General features: G+C 50.8%; 1 protein-coding gene across 2 annotated transcripts in view; it reads right to left on the bottom strand.

Annotated features, from left to right (window-relative positions):
* Positions 1 to 26: 26 nt before the first annotated feature.
* The window catches only part of rhpn2 (rhophilin, Rho GTPase binding protein 2), a 60,423-nt gene continuing 38,134 nt past the window's right edge, over positions 27 to 22,315 (bottom strand). Inside the window, exons 5-15 of one of the 2 annotated variants that reach the window (XM_045708120.1) lie at positions 17,981 to 18,058; positions 17,721 to 17,845; positions 16,309 to 16,475; positions 14,100 to 14,287; positions 13,037 to 13,193; positions 10,912 to 11,031; positions 10,190 to 10,384; positions 8,569 to 8,615; positions 6,243 to 6,392; positions 4,458 to 4,613; positions 27 to 2,754 (exon numbers count right to left, since the gene is read on the bottom strand). In XM_045708120.1, the coding sequence (XP_045564076.1) occupies positions 2,494 to 2,754; positions 4,458 to 4,613; positions 6,243 to 6,392; positions 8,569 to 8,615; positions 10,190 to 10,384; positions 10,912 to 11,031; positions 13,037 to 13,193; positions 14,100 to 14,287; positions 16,309 to 16,475; positions 17,721 to 17,845; positions 17,981 to 18,058 (1,644 nt within the window). In that variant the 3' untranslated portion in view covers positions 27 to 2,493. Of the gene's footprint in view, positions 2,755 to 4,457; positions 4,614 to 6,242; positions 6,393 to 8,538; positions 8,616 to 10,189; positions 10,385 to 10,911; positions 11,032 to 13,036; positions 13,194 to 14,099; positions 14,288 to 16,308; positions 16,476 to 17,720; positions 17,846 to 17,980; positions 18,059 to 22,315 lie in introns of both variants that reach the window. The other variant, XM_045708119.1, reaches the window with a different exon arrangement.

Below are 22,315 nucleotides of genomic sequence, written 5' to 3'. Positions count from 1 at the left end.
ATTGTCTTAACAAGAAATGACACCAAAAAATTCAAAAATTCAAATAAAAAATCTAATTTTCATCAGTTTACAGCGCATTGTGTTAGTCTATCACACACTCACTACAGACGTATCACTTCCTGGTTCAAGGGTTACATCCTTCACCGTTTACATAGTGGGATATCTCCATAGTGGGATATCTCCATAGTGGGATATCTCCATAGTGGGATATCTCCAGCCTCAATGTGCCCTCAAGGACAGCCTCAATGTGCCAGGACAGTCTCAATGTCTCACGACAGCCTCAATGTCTCAGGACAGCCTCAATGTGTCGGGTCATGGACTCTACAAGGTGTCAAAAGCGTTCCACAGGGAATGCTGGTCCATGTTGACTCCAATGCTTCCCACAGTTGTGTCAAGTTGGCTGGATGTCCTTTGGGTGGTGGACCATTCTTGATACACACGGGAAACTGTTGAGTGTGAAAAACCCAGCAGCTTTGCAGTTCTTGACACAAATCGGTGCGCTTGGCACCTACTACCACACCCCAGTTCAAAGGCACTTAAATATTTTGTCTTGCTCTTTCACCCTCTGAATGGCACACATACACAATCCATGTCTCAATTGTCTCAAGGCTTAAAAATCCTTCTTTAACCCGTCTCCTCTCCTTCATCGACACTTGTATAAACACATTTGTTTTCCAGTTAAAATGTGTTTTGTGTAGTCAATAATCATCCAATTACAGATCCAGATAAAAACCAGCCAATCACGGATCAAGATAAAAACCAGCCAATGATCCATGGCATTCTATAAAGTCCTTCAGTTTAAAAAAAAGTTGTGGAAGGTAAAAATACAGCCAGTACAGACATAGGGGTGACATAGGGATTAGTGGAGTATGGAAGGTAAAAATACAGCCAGTACAGACATAGGGGTGACATAGGGACTAGTGGAGTATGGAAGGTAAAAATACAGCCAGTACATACATAGGGGTGACATAGGGATTAGTGGAGTATGGAAGGTAAAAATACAGCCAGTACAGACATAGGGGTGACATAGGGACTAGTGGAGTATGGAAGGTAAAAATACAGCCAGTACATACATAGGGGTGACATAGGGACTAGTGGAGTATGGAAGGTAAAAATACAGCCAGTACATACATAGGGGTGACATAGGGACTAGTGGAGTATGGAAGGTAAAAATACAGCCAGTACATACATAGGGGTGACATAGGGACTAGTGGAGTATGGAAGGTAAAAATACAGCCAGTACAGACATAGGGGTGACATAGGGACTAGTGGAGTATGGAAGGTAAAAATACAGCCAGTACATACATAGGGGTGACATAGGGACTAGTGGAGTATGGAAGGTAAAAATACAGCCAGTACATACATAGGGGTGACATAGGGACTAGTGGAGTATGGAAGGTAAAAATACAGCCAGTACATACATAGGGGTGACATAGGGACTAGTGGAGTATGGAAGGTAAAAATACAGCCAGTACAGACATAGTGGTGACATAGGGACTAGTGGAGTATGGAAGGTAAAAATACAGCTAGTACAGACATAGGGGTGACATAGGGATTAGTGGAGTATGGAAGGTAAAAATACAGCCAGTACATACATAGGGGTGACATAGGGACTAGTGGAGTATGGAAGGTAAAAATACAGCCAGTACAGACATAGGGGTGACATAGGGACTAGTGGAGATAAATGCACTGTAACATAGCTAGACCAAACCAGTCAGTCCTGCTGTGTTAATACTACAGCCTCTCCTCCTCCTCCTCCTTCTCCTCCTCCTCCTCCTCCCTCCCTCCTCCCTCCTTCTCCTCCTCCTCCTCCCTCCCTCCCTCCCTCCTCCTCCATAACCGTGTCCCAACTCTGAGAAGCAACGCACAGTGCAGCAACAGAGACCACCACTCTAATGTGTAAATAGCGCAACGGGCTATGACTGTGCAAAACCTGTGCCTTTACTGACTGTGCAAAACCTGTGCCTTTACTGACTGTGCCTTTACTGACTGTGCCAAACCTGTGCCTTTACTGACTGTGCCAAACCTGTGCCTTTACTGACTGTGCCAAACCTGTACCTTTACTGCAAACACATGGGTTCTCAGGCTGCTCCACAATGGGCTCCCTATTCCCTATATAGTGCACTACTTTAGACCAGAGCCCTATGGCACCCTATTCCCTATATATAGTGCACTACTTTAGACCAGAGCCCTATGGCACCCTATTCCCTATATATAGTGCACTACTTTAGACCAGAGCCCTATGGAACCCTATTCCCTAGATAGTACACTACTTTAGACCAGAGCCCATAGACCTCCAAAGTACTGCACTATATGGGGAATAGGGTGCCATTTGGGACCTTAACACAGTATTCTCTAACCCAGTAGAGTGTGTGTGTGTGTGTGTGTGTGTGTGTGTGTGTGTGTGTGTGTGTGTGTGTGTGTGTGTGTGTGTGTGTGTGTGTGTGTGTGTGTGTGTGTGTATATACAGTCCAGTATGTTTCAGGTCCTTCTCTAGTAAAGAGCGGGGTCGTTGTAGGAGCTGGAGGAAGGGAACGTTGGACAGGGTTTGTTCCAAGGCAGTGTTCCAGAGAAGTCTGCTGTGGGGAGGCTAAGGGTACTGGAGCTCTTCAGATGATTCTTCACGCCCCAGGACAGGAAGGAACCCTTCTTGGTCACCTTGCGACCCTTGGGGCTCTTGTCGTCGTCGAAGGCCAGGCAGATCATCGAGTAAGTCTTAGGGATACCTCCGCAGTACGTGGCACTCTTAGTGGGCTGAGGGGAGGAAGACGAGGGGAGAGAGAGAGACAGAAGGGGAGAGGGAGAGAGAGAGAGAGAGGAGGGAGAGAGGAGGGAGAGAGAGAGAGAGAGAGAGGGAGAGATAAGGGGAGAGAGGAGGGAGAGAGGGAGAGAGAAGGGGAGAGGGCGAGAGAAGGGAGAGAGAGAGAGAGAGAAGGGAGAGAGAGAGAAGGGGAGAGGGAGAGAGAGAAGGGGAGAGGGAGAGAGAGAAGGGAGAGAGAGAGAGAAGGGAGAGAGAGAGAGAGAGAAGGGAGAGAGAGAGAAGGGAGAGAGAGAGAGAGAGAAGGAGAGAGAGAGAGAGAGAGAAGGGGAGAGGGAGAGAGAGAGAGGAGGGAGAGGTGAGAGAGGAGAGAGAGGAGAGAGAGAGAGAGAGAAGGGAGAGAGAGAGAGAGAGAAGGGGAGAGGGAGAGAGAGAAGGGGAGAGGGAGAGAGAGAAGGGGAGAGAGAGAGAGAAGGGAGAGAGAGAGAGAGAGAAGGGAGAGAGAGAGAGAGAGAGAAGGGGAGAGGGAGAGAGAGAGAGGAGGGAGAGGTGAGAGAGAGAGAAGGGGAGAGGGAGAGAGAGAGAGAGGAGGGAGAGAGAGAGAGAGAGAGAGAAGGGGAGAGGTGAGAGAGAGAGGAGGGAGAGGTGAGAGAGAGAGAGAGAGAGAGAGAAGGGGAGAGGGAGAGAGAGAGAGGAGGGAGAGGTGAGAGAGGAGAGAGAGAGGAGGGAGAGGTGAGAGAGGAGAGAGAGAGGAGGGGAGAGGGAGAGAGAAGGGGAGAGGGAGAGAGAGAGAGGAGGGAGAGGTGAGAGAGGAGAGGGAGAGGTGAGAGAGGAGAGAGAGAGAAGGGAGAGGGAGAGAGGAGGGAGAGGTGAGAGAGAGAGAGAGAAGGGAGAGAGGGAGAGGGAGAGGTGAGAGAGGAGAGAGAGGGGGAGAGGGAGAGAGAGGAGAGAGAGGAGGGAGAGAGAGAGAGAGAGAGAGAAGGGGAGAGGGAGAGAGAGAGAGAGAGGAGGGAGAGGTGAGAGAGGAGAGAGAGAGAGAGAGAAGGGGAGAGGGAGAGAGAGAGAGAGAGAGAGAGAGAGAGAGAGAGAAGGGGAGAGGAGAGAGGATATTACTACAGTTAAAGACTAAACATTTCTAATTTCTACTTAAATGAGAAACTGTATGAAAATTTTTATTTTTTTAAATCCCCCAAAACTCTGGGTATTGTCACACAATATAAAAGCTTCTTGCAGTAGTTACCCATTTAACATGGGAAACTGCACCTTCTGTGTGTAACCACCAAGCTGAGAGAGAGAGGAACTCCTCCTCATCGAGAGCTGAGAGTTTGACAGCCCTGATAACAACTTAATGCAATTTATCTGCCATCGCCTGTCGGTCACAACTGAGGAAACAGAAAGGGGGACCTCCCGGGCTTCCTCAGGAGCCAACGAGGACCTCCCGGGCTTCCTCAGGAGCCAACAAGGACCTCCGGGCTTCCTCAGGAGCCAACAAGGACCTTCCGGGCTTCCTCAGGAGCCAACGAGGACCTTCCGGGGTTCCTCAGGAGCCAACAAGGACCTCCCGGGCTCCCTCAGGAGCCAACAAGGACCTTCCGGGCTTCCTCAGGAGCCAACGAGGACCTTCCGGGCTTCCTCAGGAGCCAATAAGGACCTTCCGGGCTTCCTCAGGAGCCAATCAGAGCCAGCGGGTGGACCTTACCATGGGCAGGCCGCTGTCCATCAAGCTAACAACGCGGATGTCGATCCCGTCCTCGTCCACGTCCTTCAGCAGCCGCATCACCTCGCTCACTACCATCCACTTACAGTCCGCGTCTCCCACGGCAACAATGTAGTCCCCCTCTTTCAGCCCGTCGACCTGGTAACGGAGAGATAACATTTAGTCATGAACAACAGGTGAAAGGAGGCTTTTAACAAGGGGGGGGTCAGTCCCAGATATAACACTGTGTCTGAAATGGTACCCTAAATAGAGCTCTTCCTCAATTCAATTCAAAAGGGCTCTACTGGCATGGGAAACATGTTTAGATTTCCATAGAGGCTCCAGAGGAAACATTACACTCATAGAGGCTCCAGAGGAAACATTACACTCATAGAGGCTCCAGAGGACACATTACACTCATAGAGGCTCCAGAGGAAACATTACACTCATAGAGGCTCCAGAGGAAGAGAGACCTTTCAGTTGTCATATAAAATGTATATTTACAGGGTTGTAACAATGTACAAATAGTTAAAAGTAAAAAAAAGGAGAAAAAAAAATCAACATAAATATGAGTTGTATTTACAATGGTGTTTGTTCTTCACTGGTTGAACTTTTTCTCGTTCAGTTCTGGCATTTAGGTCGACCAGACTATTAAATGCCCCTGGAAATGATTGATTTCCCTTCTGGGATGGAGAAGCTGTCTTCATTAAAGTACTAGTGGGGGGGATTTACAGTGTAATCGGGGGAGAAGGGCTTTGGTCAGGGAGGTGACCAAGAACCTGATGGTCACTCTGACAGAGCTCCAGAGTTCCTCTGTGGAGATGGGAGAACCTTCCAGAAGGACAACCATCTCTGCAGCACTCCACCCATCAGGCCTTTATGGTAGAGTGGCCAGACGGAAGCCACTCCTCAGTAAAAAGCACATGACAGCCCGCTTGGAGTTTGCCAAAAGACAAACAAAGGACATTCAGATCATGATAAACAAGATTCTCTGGTCTGATGAAACCAAGATTGAACTCTATGGCCTGAATGCCAAGCGTCACGTCTGGAGGAAACCTGGCACCATCTCTACGGTGAAGCATGGTGGTGGCAGCATCATGCTGTGGGGATGTTTTTTCAGCGGCAGGGACTGAGAGACTAGTCAGGATCAAGGGAAAGATGAACGGAGCAAAGTACAGAGAGATCCTTGATGAAAACCTGCTCCAGAGCTCTCAGGACCTCAGACTGGGGCGAAGGTTCACTTTCTAACAGGACAACGACCCTAAGCACAAAACCCTCCCCCCTTTAGCCCAAGTGTGCATCAGCCTAACCCTTCCCCCCTTTAGCCCAAGTGTGCATCAGCCTAACCCTTCCCCCCTTTAGCCCAAGTGTGCATCAGCCTAACCCTTCCCTCCTTTAGCCCAAGTGTGCATCAGCCTAACCCTTCCCTCCTTTAGCCCAAGTGTGCATCAGCCTAACCCTTCCCCCCTTTAGCCTAAGTGTGCATCAGCCTAACCCTTCCCTCCTTTAGCCCAAGTGTGCATCAGCCTAACTTTTCCCCCCTTTAGCCCAAGTGTGCATCAGCCTAACCCTCCCCCCTTTAGCCTAAGTGTGCGTCCGCCTAAATCTTCCCCCCTTTAGCTTAAGTGTGCGTCCGCCTAAATCTTCCCCCTTTAGCCTAAGTGTGCGTCAGCCTAACCCTTCCCCCCTTTAGCCTAAGTGTGCGTCCGCCTAAATCTTCCCCCTTTAGCCTAAGTGTGCGTCCGCCTAAATCTTCCCCCCCAGTAACCAGTAGTATAGCAGACTCACAGCGGCAGGGCAGAGTGGGTCCAGGGAGGTAACCTGGACAGGTACAGGGTCTCCTCTCAGGGTGAAGCCCAGGTCTCTGTCCTCCAGTCTCAGCCTGACGGTGCGAGGAGCTGTCCAGCGTAGCTTAGCAGAGAACACTGACAGAGGACCCTGGAGGGGGGGGACAGGTTATTATGGGAGGGGGGACAGGTTATTACGGAAGGGGGGACAGGTTATTACGGAAGGGAGGGGAACAGGTTATTACGGAAGGGGGGGACAGGTTATTACGGAAGGGAGGGGAACAGGTTATTACGGAAGGGGGGACAGGTATTACGGAAGGGAGGGGGACAGGTTATTACGGAAGGGGGGGGAACAGGTTATTACGGAAGGGGGGAACAGGTTATTACGGAAGGGGGGGAACAGGTTATTACGGAAGGGGGGGAACAGGTTATTACGGAAGGGGGAACAGGTTATTACGGAGGGGGGGACAGGTTATTACGGAAGGGGGGGACAGGTTATTACGGAAGGGGGGAACAGGTTATTACGGAAGGGGGGAACAGGTTATTACGGAAGGGGGGGAACAGGTTATTACGGAAGGGGGGGAACAGGTTATTACGGAAGGGGGGGAACAGGTTATTACGGAAGGGGGGAACAGGTTATTACGGAAGGGGGGAACAGGTTATTACGGAAGGGGGGAAACAGGTTATCACGGAAGGGGGGAAACAGGTTATCACGGAAGGGGGGAAACAGGTTATCACGGAAGGGGGGAAACAGGTTATCATGGGGGGGAAACAGGTTATCACGGGGGGGAAACAGGTTATCATGGGGGGGAAACAGGTTATTATGGGGGGGAAACAGGTTATTATGGGGGGGAAACAGGTTATTATGGGGGGGAAACAGGTTATTATGGGGGGGAAACAGGTTATTATGGGGGGGAAACAGGTTATTATGGGGGGGAAACAGGTTATTATGAAAACTTCCCATGGACACCCCAACCTCGATAGGACTGACAAGTGTGCATCCCAAATGGTACAATGAGGCCTGGTCAAAGGTAGGGCACTATGGGGCCTGGTCCAAAGGTAGGGCACTACGTAGGGAACAGATGAGGGTCCGTTTGGGACACCACCACTGTTATTGTTATTGATTCACCATGACAAGGTGACCGAGTAAAGAGGCGTATTAACAGAGTTCAACACCACCGCTAATGACTTAGAGTTGACACGTTCTGTTGGGTTTGGATCCCTGTCTCCAGGGTTAATGTTGGTACTGCCATAGTGGTTCTGTTGGGGTTGATGTTGGTACTGCCATAGTGGTTCTGTTGGGTTTAATGTTAGTACTGCCATAGTGGTTCTGTTGGGGTTAATGTTGGTACTGCCATAGTGGTTCTGTTGGGGTTAATGTTGGTACTGCCATAGCGGTTCTGTTGGGGTTAATGTTGGTACTGCCATAGTGGTTCTGTTGGGGTTAATGTTGGTACTGCCATAGCGGTTCTGTTGGGGTTAATGTTGGTACTGCCATAGTGGTTCTGTTGGGGTTAATGTTGGTACTGCCATAGTGGTTCTGTTGGGGTTAATGTTGGTACTGCCATAGTGGTTCTGTTGGGGTTAATGTTGGTACTGCCATAGTGGTTCTGTTGGGGTTGATGTTGGTACTGCCATAGTGGTTCTGTTGGGGTTAATGTTGGTACTGCCATAGTGGTTCTGTTGGGGTTAATGTTGGTACTGCCATAGCGGTTCTGTTGGGGTTAATGTTAGTACTGCCATAGCGGTTCTGTTGGGGTTAATGTTGGTACTGCCATAGTGGTTCTGTTGGGGTTAATGTTAGTACTGCCATAGCGGTTCTGTTGGGGTTAATGTTGGTACTGCCATAGTGGTTCTGTTGGGGTTAATGTTAGTACTGCCATAGTGGTTCTGTTGGGGTTAATGTTAGTACTGCCATAGTGGTTCTGTTGGGGTTAATGTTGGTACTGCCATAGCGGTTCTGTTGGGTTTGGATCCAGAAAACAGCACCACACCGTCTGGGTGTTCAGAGAAAGTTGAACTGAATTTAACCGTTTCAACCAAAAAAAAAAACACAAATCCAGAGCTTTGTGATGCCATTTTCTGAATAAACCAGACACTTTACACCAAGGGCCGGTTTCCTGGACACAGATTAATCTTAGTCTCGGACTATAAAAAAACGAGTTTTTAAGAGTCACTTGTGATTCTCCATTCACCAAGTTTCATAGTCCAGGACTAGGGGTTTTAAAAATCGGTGTCCCGGGGACAGCAGCCCTGAAACGTTAGAACGTTAAAAAAAAATTAGTAAGCCCACATACCAGCCTCCGGAAAAAGTCTGTGACTTTCACCTTTGTGGACATGGGTGATTCCATCTCTGCCTTGTGCTCCGTTTTAGCTGAGGAAGGAAAACAGGTCTGTTTATTACCACAACAACGTCCCTCTGGAGTACAGGGAGAGCATGACGACGCCGTAAACATTACATCAATACAACATCCTGTACCTACTAAATAACTGTCTAAAGGTTATTAGGTTGTTGAAGGTGAGGTCCAACAGTGACTCTCTCTCTCTCTCTCTCTCTCTCTCTCTCTCTCTCTCTCTCTCTCTCTGAAGTACATTTGGAAGTCAGTTGTATTGGATCAACAGTAATGTGGAACCAGAGCTGATGATGATGTAAAAAAGGCTTTTAAATAAAATAATGAAACTGTTCTGGAGTGGCAAGTGATAAATCCAGACCCGAATCCCATCAAAACCTATGTTGAACTTACTAAACGACAGAGAGTTTTACTGTGTGATATTAGGCTGCTTCTTGTGTAAATATTTCCCATCTGGATTTTAATGATTTGTATGTGCGTCACTTGAGAGGGTTGAGTCACTGACGTGGTCTTCCTGTCTGGGTTGGCGCGCCCCCCCCCTCTTGGGTTGTGCCATGGCGGAGATCTTTGTGGGCTATACTCGGCCTTGTCTCAGGATGGTAAGTTGGTGGTTGAAGATAGCCCTCTAGTGGTGTGGGGGCTGTGCTTTGGCAAAGTGGGTGGGGTTATATCCTACCTGTTTGGCCCTGTCCGGGGGTTTCATCGGATGGGGCCACAGTGTCTGCTGACCCCTCCTGTCTCAGCCTCCAGTATTTATGCTGCAGTAGTTTATGTGTTGGGGGGCTAGGGTCAGTCTGTTATATCTGGAGTATTTCTCCTGTGTCCTGTGTGAATTTAAGTATGCTCTCTCTATTTCTCTCTTTCTCTCTCTCGGGGGACCTGAGCCATAGGACCATGCCTCAGGACTACCTGGTATGATGACTCCTTGCTGTCCCCAGTCCACCTGACTGTGCTGCTGCTCCAGTTTCAACTGTTCTGCCTGCGGCTATGGAACCCTGACCTGTTCACCGGACGTGCTACCTGTCCCAGACCTGCTGTTTTCAACTCTCTAGAGACAGCAGGAGCGGTAGAGATACTCGAATGATCGGCTATGAAAAGCCAACTGACATTTACTCCTGAGGTGCTGACCTGTTGAACCCTCGACAACCACTGTGATTATTATTATCTGACCCTGCTGGTCATCTATGAACATTTGAACATCTTGGCCATGTTCTGTTATAATCTCCACCCAGCACAGCCAGAAGAGGACTGGCCACTCCCTCATAGCCTGGTTCCTCTCTAGGTTTCTTCCTAGGTTTTGGCCTTTCTAGGGAGTTTTTCCTAGCCACCGTGCTTCTACACCTGCATTGCTTGCTGTTTGGGGGGTTTTAGGCTGGGTTTCTGAACAGCACTTTGAGACGTCAGCTGATGTAAGAAGGGCTTTATAAATACATTTGATTTGGGTTGATTGATTGGTTGGTTGGTTGATTGATTGATCGAGTTCCCAATAAGAGGTTCACTTACAGATGATGTCTGGAGCTTCACAAATACATTTGATTGATTGATTGATTGATTGATTGATTGATTGATTGATTGATTGATTGATTGTTCGACTCACAGATAATGTCTGGAGCCTCCAGGTAGTCTGTGAACTCGTCTTCTCGGTCGTTGTCATTGAACTTGGCCAGGGAGCGTTTGTGACTGGCCTGGAGGATGTCCTGGAGCACATCCAGCTTCCTGAGGTGACGACACAGACCATGGATCCTCAGACCCTCCTCATGACCCATCACAGCCCGCCGCAGGTGGGCCTTACCTGGGGGAGGAGAGGGGAGGGAGGAGAGAGGAGGTGGAGGAGGGTGGAGAGAGGGAGAGTCATTAAGGTAGGTGAGTAAGTATACAAGGTGTAGAGTCCAGACAGTCAGGGACTCTCTAAACGACAGCGTCTGTAGAGTCCAGACAGTCAGGGACTATATAAACGACAGCGTGTGTAGAGTCCAGACAGTCAGGGACTATATAAACGACAGCGTGTGGAGTCCAGACAGTCAGGGACTCTCTAAACGACAGCGTGTGTAGAGTCCAGACAGTCAGGGACTATATAAACGACAGCGTGTGTAGAGTCCAGACAGTCAGGGACTCTCTAAACGACAGCGTGTGTAGAGTCCAGACAGTCAGGGACTATATAAACGACAGCGTGTGTAGAGTCCAGACAGTCAGGGACTAAATAAACGACAGCGTGTGTAGAGTCCAGACAGTCAGGGACTATATAAACGACAGTATCTAGACCTCAACCACATAATAAAGGGCCTGTGTAAACACGGCATTGGGGTTTGGGAGCCTTACCGACGTGTCGTCTCTCCTCTCTCTTCCTGAGGATGTCGACTGCGGAGCGGCCATCTGGCATGGCATCATACGCCTGGGACAGAGCCTTCTCCTGTTGGTCCTCATCATCACTGGGTCTCACTGGAAAACACAGAGACAGGAGACGGGGATTAGGGACGCGGCAACACAGAGACGGGGATTAGGGACGCGGCAACACAGAGACGGGGATTAGGGACGCGGCAACACAGAGACGGGGATTAGGGACAAGGCAACACAGAGACGGGGATTAGGGACGCGGCAACACAGAGACGGGGATTAGGGACATGGCAACACAGAGACGGGGATTAGGGACATGGCAACACAGAGACGGGGATTAGGGACGCGGCAACACAGAGACGGGGATTAGGGACATGGCAACACAGAGACGGGGATTAGGGACATGGCAACACAGAGACGGGGATTAGGGACATGGCAACACAGAGACGGGGATTAGGGACATGGCAACACAGAGACGAGGATTAGGGACACGGCAACACAGAGACGGGGATTAGGGACACGGCAACACAGAGACGGGGATTAGGGACGCGGCAACACAGAGACGAGGATTAGGGACACGGCAACACAGAGACGGGGATTAGGGACACGGCAACACAGAGACGAGGATTAGGGACGCGGCAACACAGAGACGGGGATTAGGGACACGGCAACACAGAGACGAGGATTAGGGACACGGCAACACAGAGACGAGGATTAGGGACATGGCAACACAGAGACGGGGATTAGGGACATGGCAACACAGAGACGGGGATTAGGGACATGGCAACACAGAGACGGGGATTAGGGACATGGCAACACAGAGACGGGGATTAGGGACATGGCAACACAGAGACGGGGATTAGGGACATGGCAACACAGAGACGGGGATTAGGGACATGGCAACACAGAGACGAGGATTGTAGGGATGTAGCCTTGGCTGTTGGCAGAAAGACAGTGTTGGCAGAAAGACAGTGTTGGCAGAGGACAGATCCAGCCTGGGACTGAGGCAGTTTGTTTTGAACAACACAAAAGACGTGTTACATAAATATTTATAACTGAACAGGGTGGTTCAGACTCAAACTCTACGCCGCTCTGGTCTCTACGCCGCTCTGGCCTCTTTATAAAACTAAAGGTCTCAGTCCTCTGAGCTGCTCTGCTCTGAGCTGCTCTGCTCTGTCCTCAGTGGGGAGATTCCAATAAAAGTATTGATGAGAAGAGTCCATTAAAAGTCAATTTAAACTGATACCTGAGATTATGTCTTTGGGATGTGAGAGGAAAGAGGGTGAATGAACCAGTCTGTTCAGGTAAGGTCCAGGAAACCCGTCTAGTATCTAACAGAACCAGTAAGGTCCAGGAAACCCATCTAGTAACTAACAGAACCAGTCTGATCCAGTAAGGTCCAGGAAACCCGTCTAGTAACTAACAGAACCAGTCTGATCCAGTAAGGTCCAGGAAACCCGTCTAGTAACTAACAGAACCAGTCTGATCCAGTAAGGTCCAGGAAACACGTCTAGTATCTAACAGAACCAGTAAGGTCCAGGAAACCCGTCTAGTAACTAACAGAACCAGTCTGTTCCAGTAAGGTCCAGGAAACCCGTCTAGTAACTAACAGAACCAGTCTAATCCAGGAAACCCGTCTAGTAACTAACAGAAAGTTCCAGTAAGGTCCAGGAAACCCGTCTAGTAACTAACAGAACCAGTAAGGTCCAGGAAACCCATCTAGTAACTAACAGAACCAGTTGACCAGTAAGGTCCAGGAAAAACATCTAGTATCTAACAGAACCAGTCCGTTCCAGTAAGGTCCAGGAAACCCGTCTAGTATCTAACAGAACCAGTAAGGTCCAGGAAACCCGTCTAGTATCTAACAGAACCAGTAAGGTCCAGGAAACCCGTCTAGTATCTAACAGAACCAGTAAGGTCCTGGAAACCCGTCTAGTATCTAACAGAACCAGTAAGGTCCAGGAAACCCGTCTAGTATCTAACAGAACCAGTCTGATCCAGTAAGGTCCAGGAAACCCGTCTAGTAACTAACAGGCATTACTACACATCTCCCCCTCCCTCTCGATCTCGCACAGAAGGGATATGATTGGCTAACTGCTTCTCGACTTACGCTGGTGGTCCAATAGCGCAGTAGCCAGGAAGTAGTGTGCCAGTGAACGGTAGTGGTTGGTCTTGACCTGAGCCATGGTGGACCAGAAGAACGGGACGTTGTCCTTGATGGGAGTCTGGATCATAGACTGGTGTACCTGGTCATAGGTGTCTCCGACCTGAGAGGGGACAGAGATGTACTGTTATAGTCCACATCCTACCTGAGATGGGACAGAGTCCACATCCTACCTGAGATGGGACAGAGTCCACATTCTACCTGAGATGGGACAGAGTCCACATCCTACCTGAGATGGGACAGAGTCCACATCCTACCTGAGATGGGACAGAGATGTACTGTTATAGTCCACATCCTAACTGAGATGGGACAGAGTCCACATCCTACCTGAGATGGGACAGAGTCCACATCCTACCTGAGAGGGGACAGAGATGTACTGTTATAGTACACATCGCAAATTACACCCTATTCCCTATATAGTGCACTACTTTAGACCAGAGCCCTATGGCATCCTATTCCCTATATAGTGCACTACTTTAGACCAGAGCCCTATGGCACCCTATTCCCTATATAGTGCACTACTTTAGACCAGAGCCCTATGGCACCCTATTCCCTATATATAGTGCACTACTTTAGACCAGAGACCTATGGCACCCTATTCCCTATATATATAGTGCGCTATCATAGACCAGAGCCCTATGGCACCCTATTCCCTACATAGTGCACTACTTTAGACCAGAGCCCTATGGCACCCTATTCCCTATATAGTGCACTACTTTAGACCAGAGCCCTATGGAACCCTATTCCCTACATAGTGCACTACTTTAGACCAGAGCCCTATGGAACCCTATATAGTGCACTACATTGCACTACTTTACTTTCAGCGTTGAGGTGAAACTCTCTCAGATTAACCCCAATTAGGGCAAAGCAGATGTGTTGAACATCAACGGACAAATCCATCCATCCATCTAACAGTGGTACTACACACCTGATTTAATCAGGATCAATCCGTCTGTACCAGCCTGTAGACGGTGGGGGAAAAATGATTCAACATTTATTATACACGCACCTTGGCAGCCTCTTGGGCCATCTTGAGGAGAGAGAAGAACTCGTTGCGGATGCCGGACAGAGCGATCTTCTCAAACAGACACTCCTGAGCTTGGGCCAGCATCAGCTTGATGAGCATACTGAGCATGGAGGGACTCATGTCATAGCTGGGGGTGTGAGTGAATGTCTCCTTCAGGTGATGGAGGACTCCTACAGGGGGGAGGGGAGACAGAGAGAGAGAGAGGGAGGTGAGTATGGAGGGACTCATGTCATAGCTGGGGGTGAATGTCTCCTTCAGGTGATGGAGGACTCCTACAGGGGGGGAGACAGAGAGAGAGAGAGGGGGAGGTGAGTATGGAGGGACTCATGTCATAGCTGGGGGTGAATGTCTCCTTCAGTGATGGAGGACCCTAGGGAGAAATAACTCATGAAGCGGAATGTTCCTTCAGGGTCCTACAGGGGGGAGACAGAGAGAGAGAGAGAGGGGAGGTGAGCATGGAGGGACTCATGTCATAGCTGGGGGTGAATGTCTCCTTCAGGTGATGGAGGACTCATTTCTAAATCGTTGCGTACGGATAAAAACATGCATGACCCAGTTCACACGCAAGAGTTCACATTTATAAAAACTGAACTTCACGTGAGAATGTGCTAATCCGTTTATACTCCCGGTAACGTTAGACCGCGAGTACTCACAGTTTCTACCGTTAGACATTAGGCCTTTGGAACTGTCCTAGTTTGGACTGAATCCCGAGGGACAGGACTGTCCTAGTTTGGACTGACTGCCTTTGGGACAGGACTGTACTGTGGGACATGATTCATGGGGAAGCTAGAGAAGCCAGAAGAGGACTGGCCACCCCTCATAGCCTGGTTCCTCTCTAGGTTTCTTCCTAGGTTCTGGCCTTTCTAGGGAGTTTTTCCTAGCCACCCCTCATAGCCTGGTTCCTCTCTAGGTTTCTTCCTAGGTTCTGGCCTTTCTAGGGAGTTTTTCCTAGCCACCGTGCTTCTACACCTGCATTGCTTGCTGTTTGGGGGGTTTTAGGCTGGGTTTCTGTACAGCACTTTGAGATATCAGCTGATGTAAGAAGGGCTTTATAAATACATTTGATTGATTGATTGGATAATTAATGGTTCAGCTTTACCAGTAGATATCAGCTGATGTACAAAGGGCTTTATAAATACATTTGATTGATTGATTGGATAATTAATGGTTCAGCTTTACCAGTAGATATCAGCTGATGTAAGAAGGGCTTTATAAATACATTTGATTGATTGATTGGATAATTAATGGTTCAGCTTTACCAGTAGATATCAGCTGATGTAAGAAGGGCTTTATAAATACATTTGATTGATTGATTGGATAATTAATGGTTCAGCTTTACCAGTAGCCAGTCAATATTTGTTCTGACAGGACATTTGAAACGATGAAAATGAAATTGTCAACTGGTTCTCTCTGACGGGCTGTTTTTCCCCTAAATCGGTAAACAAAGATCGCACAAGGAGAGAACTGGTCACTGCACCGACTGTGGGTTAGGTGACCTACAAACTTACAAGATGTATAAAACTAAATCAAATCTTGTAAACCTCTTGTAATCCAACTCTGAGTGTACTGTATATTCCACCAGTGTTATTGGCAATGAGTAGAGTCCAGCTGTGTTAGTGTAGTAATGGCCACTGGTGTTGTCCAAAATGGCACCCTATTTCCCTACATAGTACACTACTTTAGACCAGGGCCCTATTCCCTACATAGTACACTACTTATAACCAGGGCCCTATTCCCTACATAGTGCACTACTTTAGACCAGGGCCCTATACCCTACATAGTGCACTACTTCTAACCAGGGCCCTATTCCCTACATAGTGTACTACTTCTAACCAGGGTCCTATTCCCTACATAGTGCACTACTTCTAACCAGGGTCCTATTCCCTACATAGTGCACTACTTCTAACCAGGGTCCTATTCCCTACATAGTGCACTACTTCTAACCAGGGCCCTATTCCCTACATAGTACACTACTTCTAACCAGGGTCCTATTCCCTACATAGTGCACTACTTCTAACCAGGGCCCTATTCCCTACATAGTACACTACTTCTAACCAGGGTCCTATTCCCTACATAGTGCACTACTTCTAACCAGGGCCCTATTCCATACATATTCCCTCTATAGTGGGTACTATGGGCACTAAGGTGCCATGTGGGACACAGCCGACTGTGATTCTCGTTGTCTCCTCACCGGCAGCTTTCTGGAAGGCTGCGATGGCATCCTGGAGGCCGGCGGAGGTCTGGCGGTTGGAGCGCGTGCCGATCTGGGTGTAGAGAGCGCCGATGTTGAACAGAATACTGGCCTTCTCCAGAGACAGGTTCTGCTGGCACACCGGGACACCTGTGAACGAGTCATACCTGGGACAGACAGACAGACAGACAGACAGACAGACAGACAGACAGACAGACAGACAGACAGACAGACAGACAGACAGACAGACAGACAGACAGACAGACAGACAGACAGACAGACAGACAGACAGACAGACAGACAGACAGACAGACAGACAGACAGACAGACAGACAGACAGACAGGTCACAAGCTGCAATATGTCACTTGTTGGGAGACCCGACCAAATCCACATAGAAATGTGACTTATAGACCTGTCCTGTCTTGTCGACACACAGCCCCAACCTACTGTCCTGTTTAAGGGTTTAAACACTGCATCCCATGCTTGTTCAATGAACCATAAACAATTAATGAACATGCACCTGTGGAACGGTCGTTAAGACACTAACAGCTTACAGACGGTAGGCAATTAAGGTCACAGTTATGAAAACTTAGGACACTAAAGAGGTCTTTCTACTGACTCTGAAAAACACCAAAAGAAAGATGCCCAGGGTCCCTGCTCATCTGCGTGAACGTGCCTTAGGCAAGGAGGCATGAGGACTGCAGATGTGGCCAGGGCAATAAATTGCAATGTCCGTACTGTGAGACGCCTAAGACAGCGCTACAGGGAGACATCACGGACAGCTGATCGTCCTCGCAGTGGCAGACCACGTGCAACAACACCTGCACAGGATCAGTACATCGGGACAGGTACAGGATGGCAACAACAACTGCCCGAGTTACACCAGGAACAAACAATCCCTCCATCAGTGTTCAGGCTGTCCGCAATAGGCTGAGAGAGGCTGAACTGAGGGCTTGTAGGGCCTGTTGTAAGGCAGGTCCTCACCAGACATCACCGGCAACAACGTCGCCTATGGGCACAAACCCACCGTCGATGGACCAGACAGGACTGGCAAAAAGTGCTTTTCACTGACGAGTCGACTGGGTTTTGGAGACAGTCAGGTTAAGCTACTAGAGATACCTGAACCCCTGGGCTGGGTCGGACCCCTGGGCTGGGTCAGACCCCTGGGCTGGGTCAGACCCCTGGGGACCCCTGGGCTGGGTCAGACCCCTGGGACCCCTGGGCTGGGTCAGACCCCTGGGGCCCCTGGGCTGGGTCAGACCCCTGGGACCCCTGGGCTGGGTCAGACCCCTGGGACCCCTGGGCTGGGTCAGACCCCTGGGCTGGGTCAGACCCCTGGGCTGGGTCGAACCCCTGGGCTGGGTCGGACTAACGATCGACTGGGTATTGGAGACAGTGAGATGCAACGTACCAAGTAAAGAAGATGCCCATCGGGCGGGTAGCGGAGAAGAAGCGGCTCTCCAGTAGAGGCATGTGGCTGAAGTACTTGGCCAGGGTCTCGATGCCGGCGTCATTGCGGCTGGGGGTACGACAGGCCTGTGGGTACGGTGGGGGAAAGAGGGTAAAAATACAACAAGACAGAGATGGAGATGTGTGGTGGGTGATTCCATAGAGAAAACCCAGTTTCCCATCGGACATGGTAGATTGCTATGAGACCTATGGTGAAAGTACCTGTCTCAGGTCCATCAGGTCAGCAATCTCCTCCTCGAAGCTGGAGCCATCTTCACTGTAGTGCTCCAGGATGAAGTCCTGGGGAAACAAAAACACACCAGAACAGGGAGACCATCATCAACACACTGTAATAAAGTCTTGTGATGTCCAGCCACCGACCCATCGAAACACCATCCACTGTCCCATAGAGCCGCCGACCCATCGAAACACCATCCACTGTCCCATAGAGCCACCGACCCATCGAAACACCATCCACTGTCCCATAGAGCCACCGACCCATCGAAACACCATCCACTGTCCCATAGAGCCACCGACCCATCGAAACACCATCCACTGTCCCATAGAGCCACCGACCCATCGAAACACCATCCACTGTCCCATAGAGCCACCGACCCATCGAAACACCATCCACTGTCCCATAGAGCCACCGACCCATCGAAACACCATCCACTGTCCCATAGAGCCACCGACCCATCGAAACACCATCCACTGTCCCATAGAGCCACCGACCCATCGAAACACCATCCACTGTCCCATAGAGCCACCGACCCATCGAAACACCATCCACTGTCCCATAGAGCCACCGACCCATCGAAACACCATTCACTGTCCATAGAGCCACCGACCCATCAAAACACCATCCACTGTCCTATAGAGCCACCGACCCATCAAAACACCATCCACTGTCCCATAGAGCCACCGACCCATCAAAACACCATCCACTGTCCCATAGAGCCACCGACCCATCAAAACACCATCCACTGTCCCATAGAGCCACCGACCCATCGAAACACCATCCACTGTCCCATAGAGCCACCGACCCATCGAAACACCATCCACTGTCCCATAGAGCCACCCGACCCATCGAAACACCATCCACTGTCCCATAGAGCCACCGACCCATCGAAACACCATCCACTGTCCCATAGAGCCACCGACCCATCGAAACACCATTCACTGTCCCATAGAGCCACCGACCCATCGAAACACCATCCAATGTCCCATAGAGCCACCGACCCATCAAAACACCATCCACTGTCCCATAGAGCCACCGACCCATCAAAACACCATCCACTGTCCTATAGAGCCACCGACCCATCAAAACACCATTCACTGTCCCATAGAGCCACCGACCCATCAAAACACCATCCACTGTCCCATAGAGCCGCCGACCCATCAAAACACCATCCACTGTCCTATAGAGCCACCGACCCATCAAAACACCATCCACTGTCCTATAGAGCCACCGACCCATCAAAACACCATCCACTGTCCCATAGAGCCACCGACCCATCAAAACACCATCCACTGTCCCATCAAAACACCATCCACTGTCCCATAGAGCCACCGACCCATCGAAACACCATCCACTGTCCCATAGAGCCACCGACCCATCGAAACACCATCCACTGTCCCATAGAGCCACCGACCCATCGAAACACCATCCACTGTCCCATAGAGCCACCGACCCATCGAAACACCATCCACTGTCCCATAGAGCCACCGACCCATCGAAACACCATCCACTGTCCCATAGAGCCACCGACCCATCGAAACACCATCCACTGTCCCATAGAGCCACCGACCCATCGAAACACCATTCACTGTCCCATCAAAACACCATCCACTGTCCCATAGAGCCACCGACCCATCAAAACACCATTCACTGTCCCATCAAAACACCATCCACTGTCCCATCAAAACACCATCCACTGTCCCATAGAGCCACCGACCCATCAAAACACCATCCACTGTCCCATCAAAACACCATCCACTGTCCCATCAAAACACCATCCACTGTCCCATAGAGCCACCGACCCATCAAAACACCATCCACTGTCCCATAGAGCCACCGACCCATCAAAACACCATCCACTGTCCTACAGAAGCCTGTTATAGACCCAACCTGAGCCCTCCTCCCCAGACCCAAACCCGGGCCCTCCTCCCCAGACCCACCGACCCATCAAAACACCATTCACTGGGTCCCATAGAGCCAAACCCAACGCTCCCCAGACCCAAACACCAACCACTGGGCCCTCCTCACCAGACCCAAACCCAACCTGGCCTCCTCCCCAGACCCACCGGGCTCCTCCTCAGACCAAGCCTGTTATAGACCCAACCTGAGCCCTCCTCCCCAGACCCAAACCCGGGCCCTCCTCCCCAGACCCAAACCCGGGCCCTCCTCCCCAGACCCAAACCCAACCTGGGCCCTCCTCCCCAGACCCAAACCCAACCTGGGCCCTCCTCCCCAGACCCAAACCCAACCTGGGCCCTCCTCCCCAGACCCAAACCCAACCTGGGCCCTCCTCCCCAGACCCAAACCCAACCCGGGCCCTCCTCCCCAGACCCGGGCCCTCCTCCCCAGACCCAAACCCAACCGGGCTCCTCCCCAGACCCAGGGCCCTCCTCCCCAGACCCAAACCCACCTGGGCCCTCCTCCCCAGACCCAGACCCACCTGGGCCCTCCTCCCCAGACAGCCTCCACCCCAGACCCAGACCCCTGGGCCCTCCTCCCCAGACCCAGACCCCGGGCCCTCCTCCCCAGACCCAGACCCGAGCCCTCCTCCCCAGACCCAAACCCAACCTGGGCCCTCCTCCCCAGACCCAGACCCGAGCCCTCCTCCCCAGACCCAAACCCGAGCCCTCCTCCCCAGACCCAGACCCGGGCCCTCCTCCCCAGACCCAGACCCGAGCCCTCCTCCCCAGACCCAGACCCGAGCCCTCCCCAGCGGAGGTGTCTCTCTAGCCGCGTGACGATCAGTGTTGTGTCTCCTGACTAGCAGCCAGACGTCATGTCACTGACACCTGGTCATGAAAGCTAGTTGATTACAGGCAGGAAGTAGGGAACACTTAACTGGACAGACAGATACAGGAAGTACACGTCTCAAATGGCACCCTATTCCCTAGCGCACTACGTTTGACCGAGGCCCACAAGGGAGGACCCACAAGGGAGGACCCACAAGGGTTCTGGTCAACAGAAGTGGTCTATATGGGGAATAGGGTCCAATTTGGGACGTAGCCTAAGTCTATCATCTAGATACTGCCGAGTCCTTATCTGCACCTCACAGCGGTATATAAAACGGTGACATCATGGTATTCCCCACCACCGGTAGGCTTACTGTGCTGTTGTCATTTCCTGGTTGACACAGCTGTGACCTAGTTGACAATAATAAAAGCTGTTTGCTGAGGGTTAACTTGATTCTATTGAACCTGATGAAATGCTGAACAAAATGGTTTACGTCCCAATGGCACTGTATTCTCCGTGTAGTGCACTACTTTTGACCAGAGGACAACAGTAGTGCATAAAAATAGGGAATAGGTTGCAATTTGGGACGTAACCCTATATCTTTATATCCAGTACATACTAGTGAACAAATGGAGAATAGAGATTGCTGTCAAAGGAATTGATATCAATGAATTGTGAAACAGCTGCTGTACCTTAACTGTACGTCGGCCTGGACGTCGGCCTGGATAAGGGAACCGGCCTGGATAAGGGAACCTGCCTGGATAAGGGAACCGGCCTGGATAAGGGAACCGGCCTGGATAAGGGAACCTGCCTGGATAAGGGAACCGGCCTGGATAAGGGAACCGGCCTGGATAAGGGAACCGGCCTGGATAAGGGAACCGGCCTGGATAAGGGAACCGGCCTGGATAAGGGAACCTGCCTGGATAAGGGAACCTGCCTGGATGAGGGAACCGGCCTGGATAAGGGAACCTGCCTGGACAAGGGAACCGGCCTGAACGTCGGCCTGGATAAGGGAACCGGCCTGGATAAGGGAACCGGCCTGGATAAGGGAACCGGCCTGGATAAGGGAACCTGCCTGAACGTCGGCCTGGATAAGGGAACCTGCCTGGATAAGGGAACCTGCCTGAACGTCGGCCTGGATATGGGAACCTGCCTGGATAAGGGAACCTGCCTGAACGTCGGCCTGGATATGGGAACCGGCCTGGATAAGGGAACCGGCCTGGATAAGGGAACCGGCCTGAACGTCGGCCTGGATAAGGGAACCTGCCTGGACGTCGGTCTGGATATGGGAACCGGCCTGGTTAAGGGAACCTGCCTGGATAAGGGAACCTGCCTGAACGTCGGCCTGGACAAGGGAACCTGCCTGGACAAGGGAACCGGCCTGGATATGGGAACCGGCCTGGATAAGGGAACCTGCCTGGATAAGGGAACCTGCCTGAACGTCGGCCTGGATATGGGAACCTGCCTGGATAAGGGAACCTGCCTGAACGTCGGCCTGGATATGGGAACCTGCCTGGATAAGGGAACCGGCCTGGATAAGGGAACCTGCCTGGATAAGGGAACCGGCCTGGATAAGGGAACCTGCCTGG

Source organism: Salmo salar, chromosome ssa26 (genome assembly GCF_905237065.1).
Source record: "Salmo salar chromosome ssa26, Ssal_v3.1, whole genome shotgun sequence".
In the NCBI taxonomy this organism is placed as follows: domain Eukaryota; kingdom Metazoa; phylum Chordata; class Actinopteri; order Salmoniformes; family Salmonidae; genus Salmo; species Salmo salar.
The sequence above is the reverse complement of the archived record's forward strand: the minus strand, read 5'-3'. Positions and strand labels throughout refer to the sequence as shown.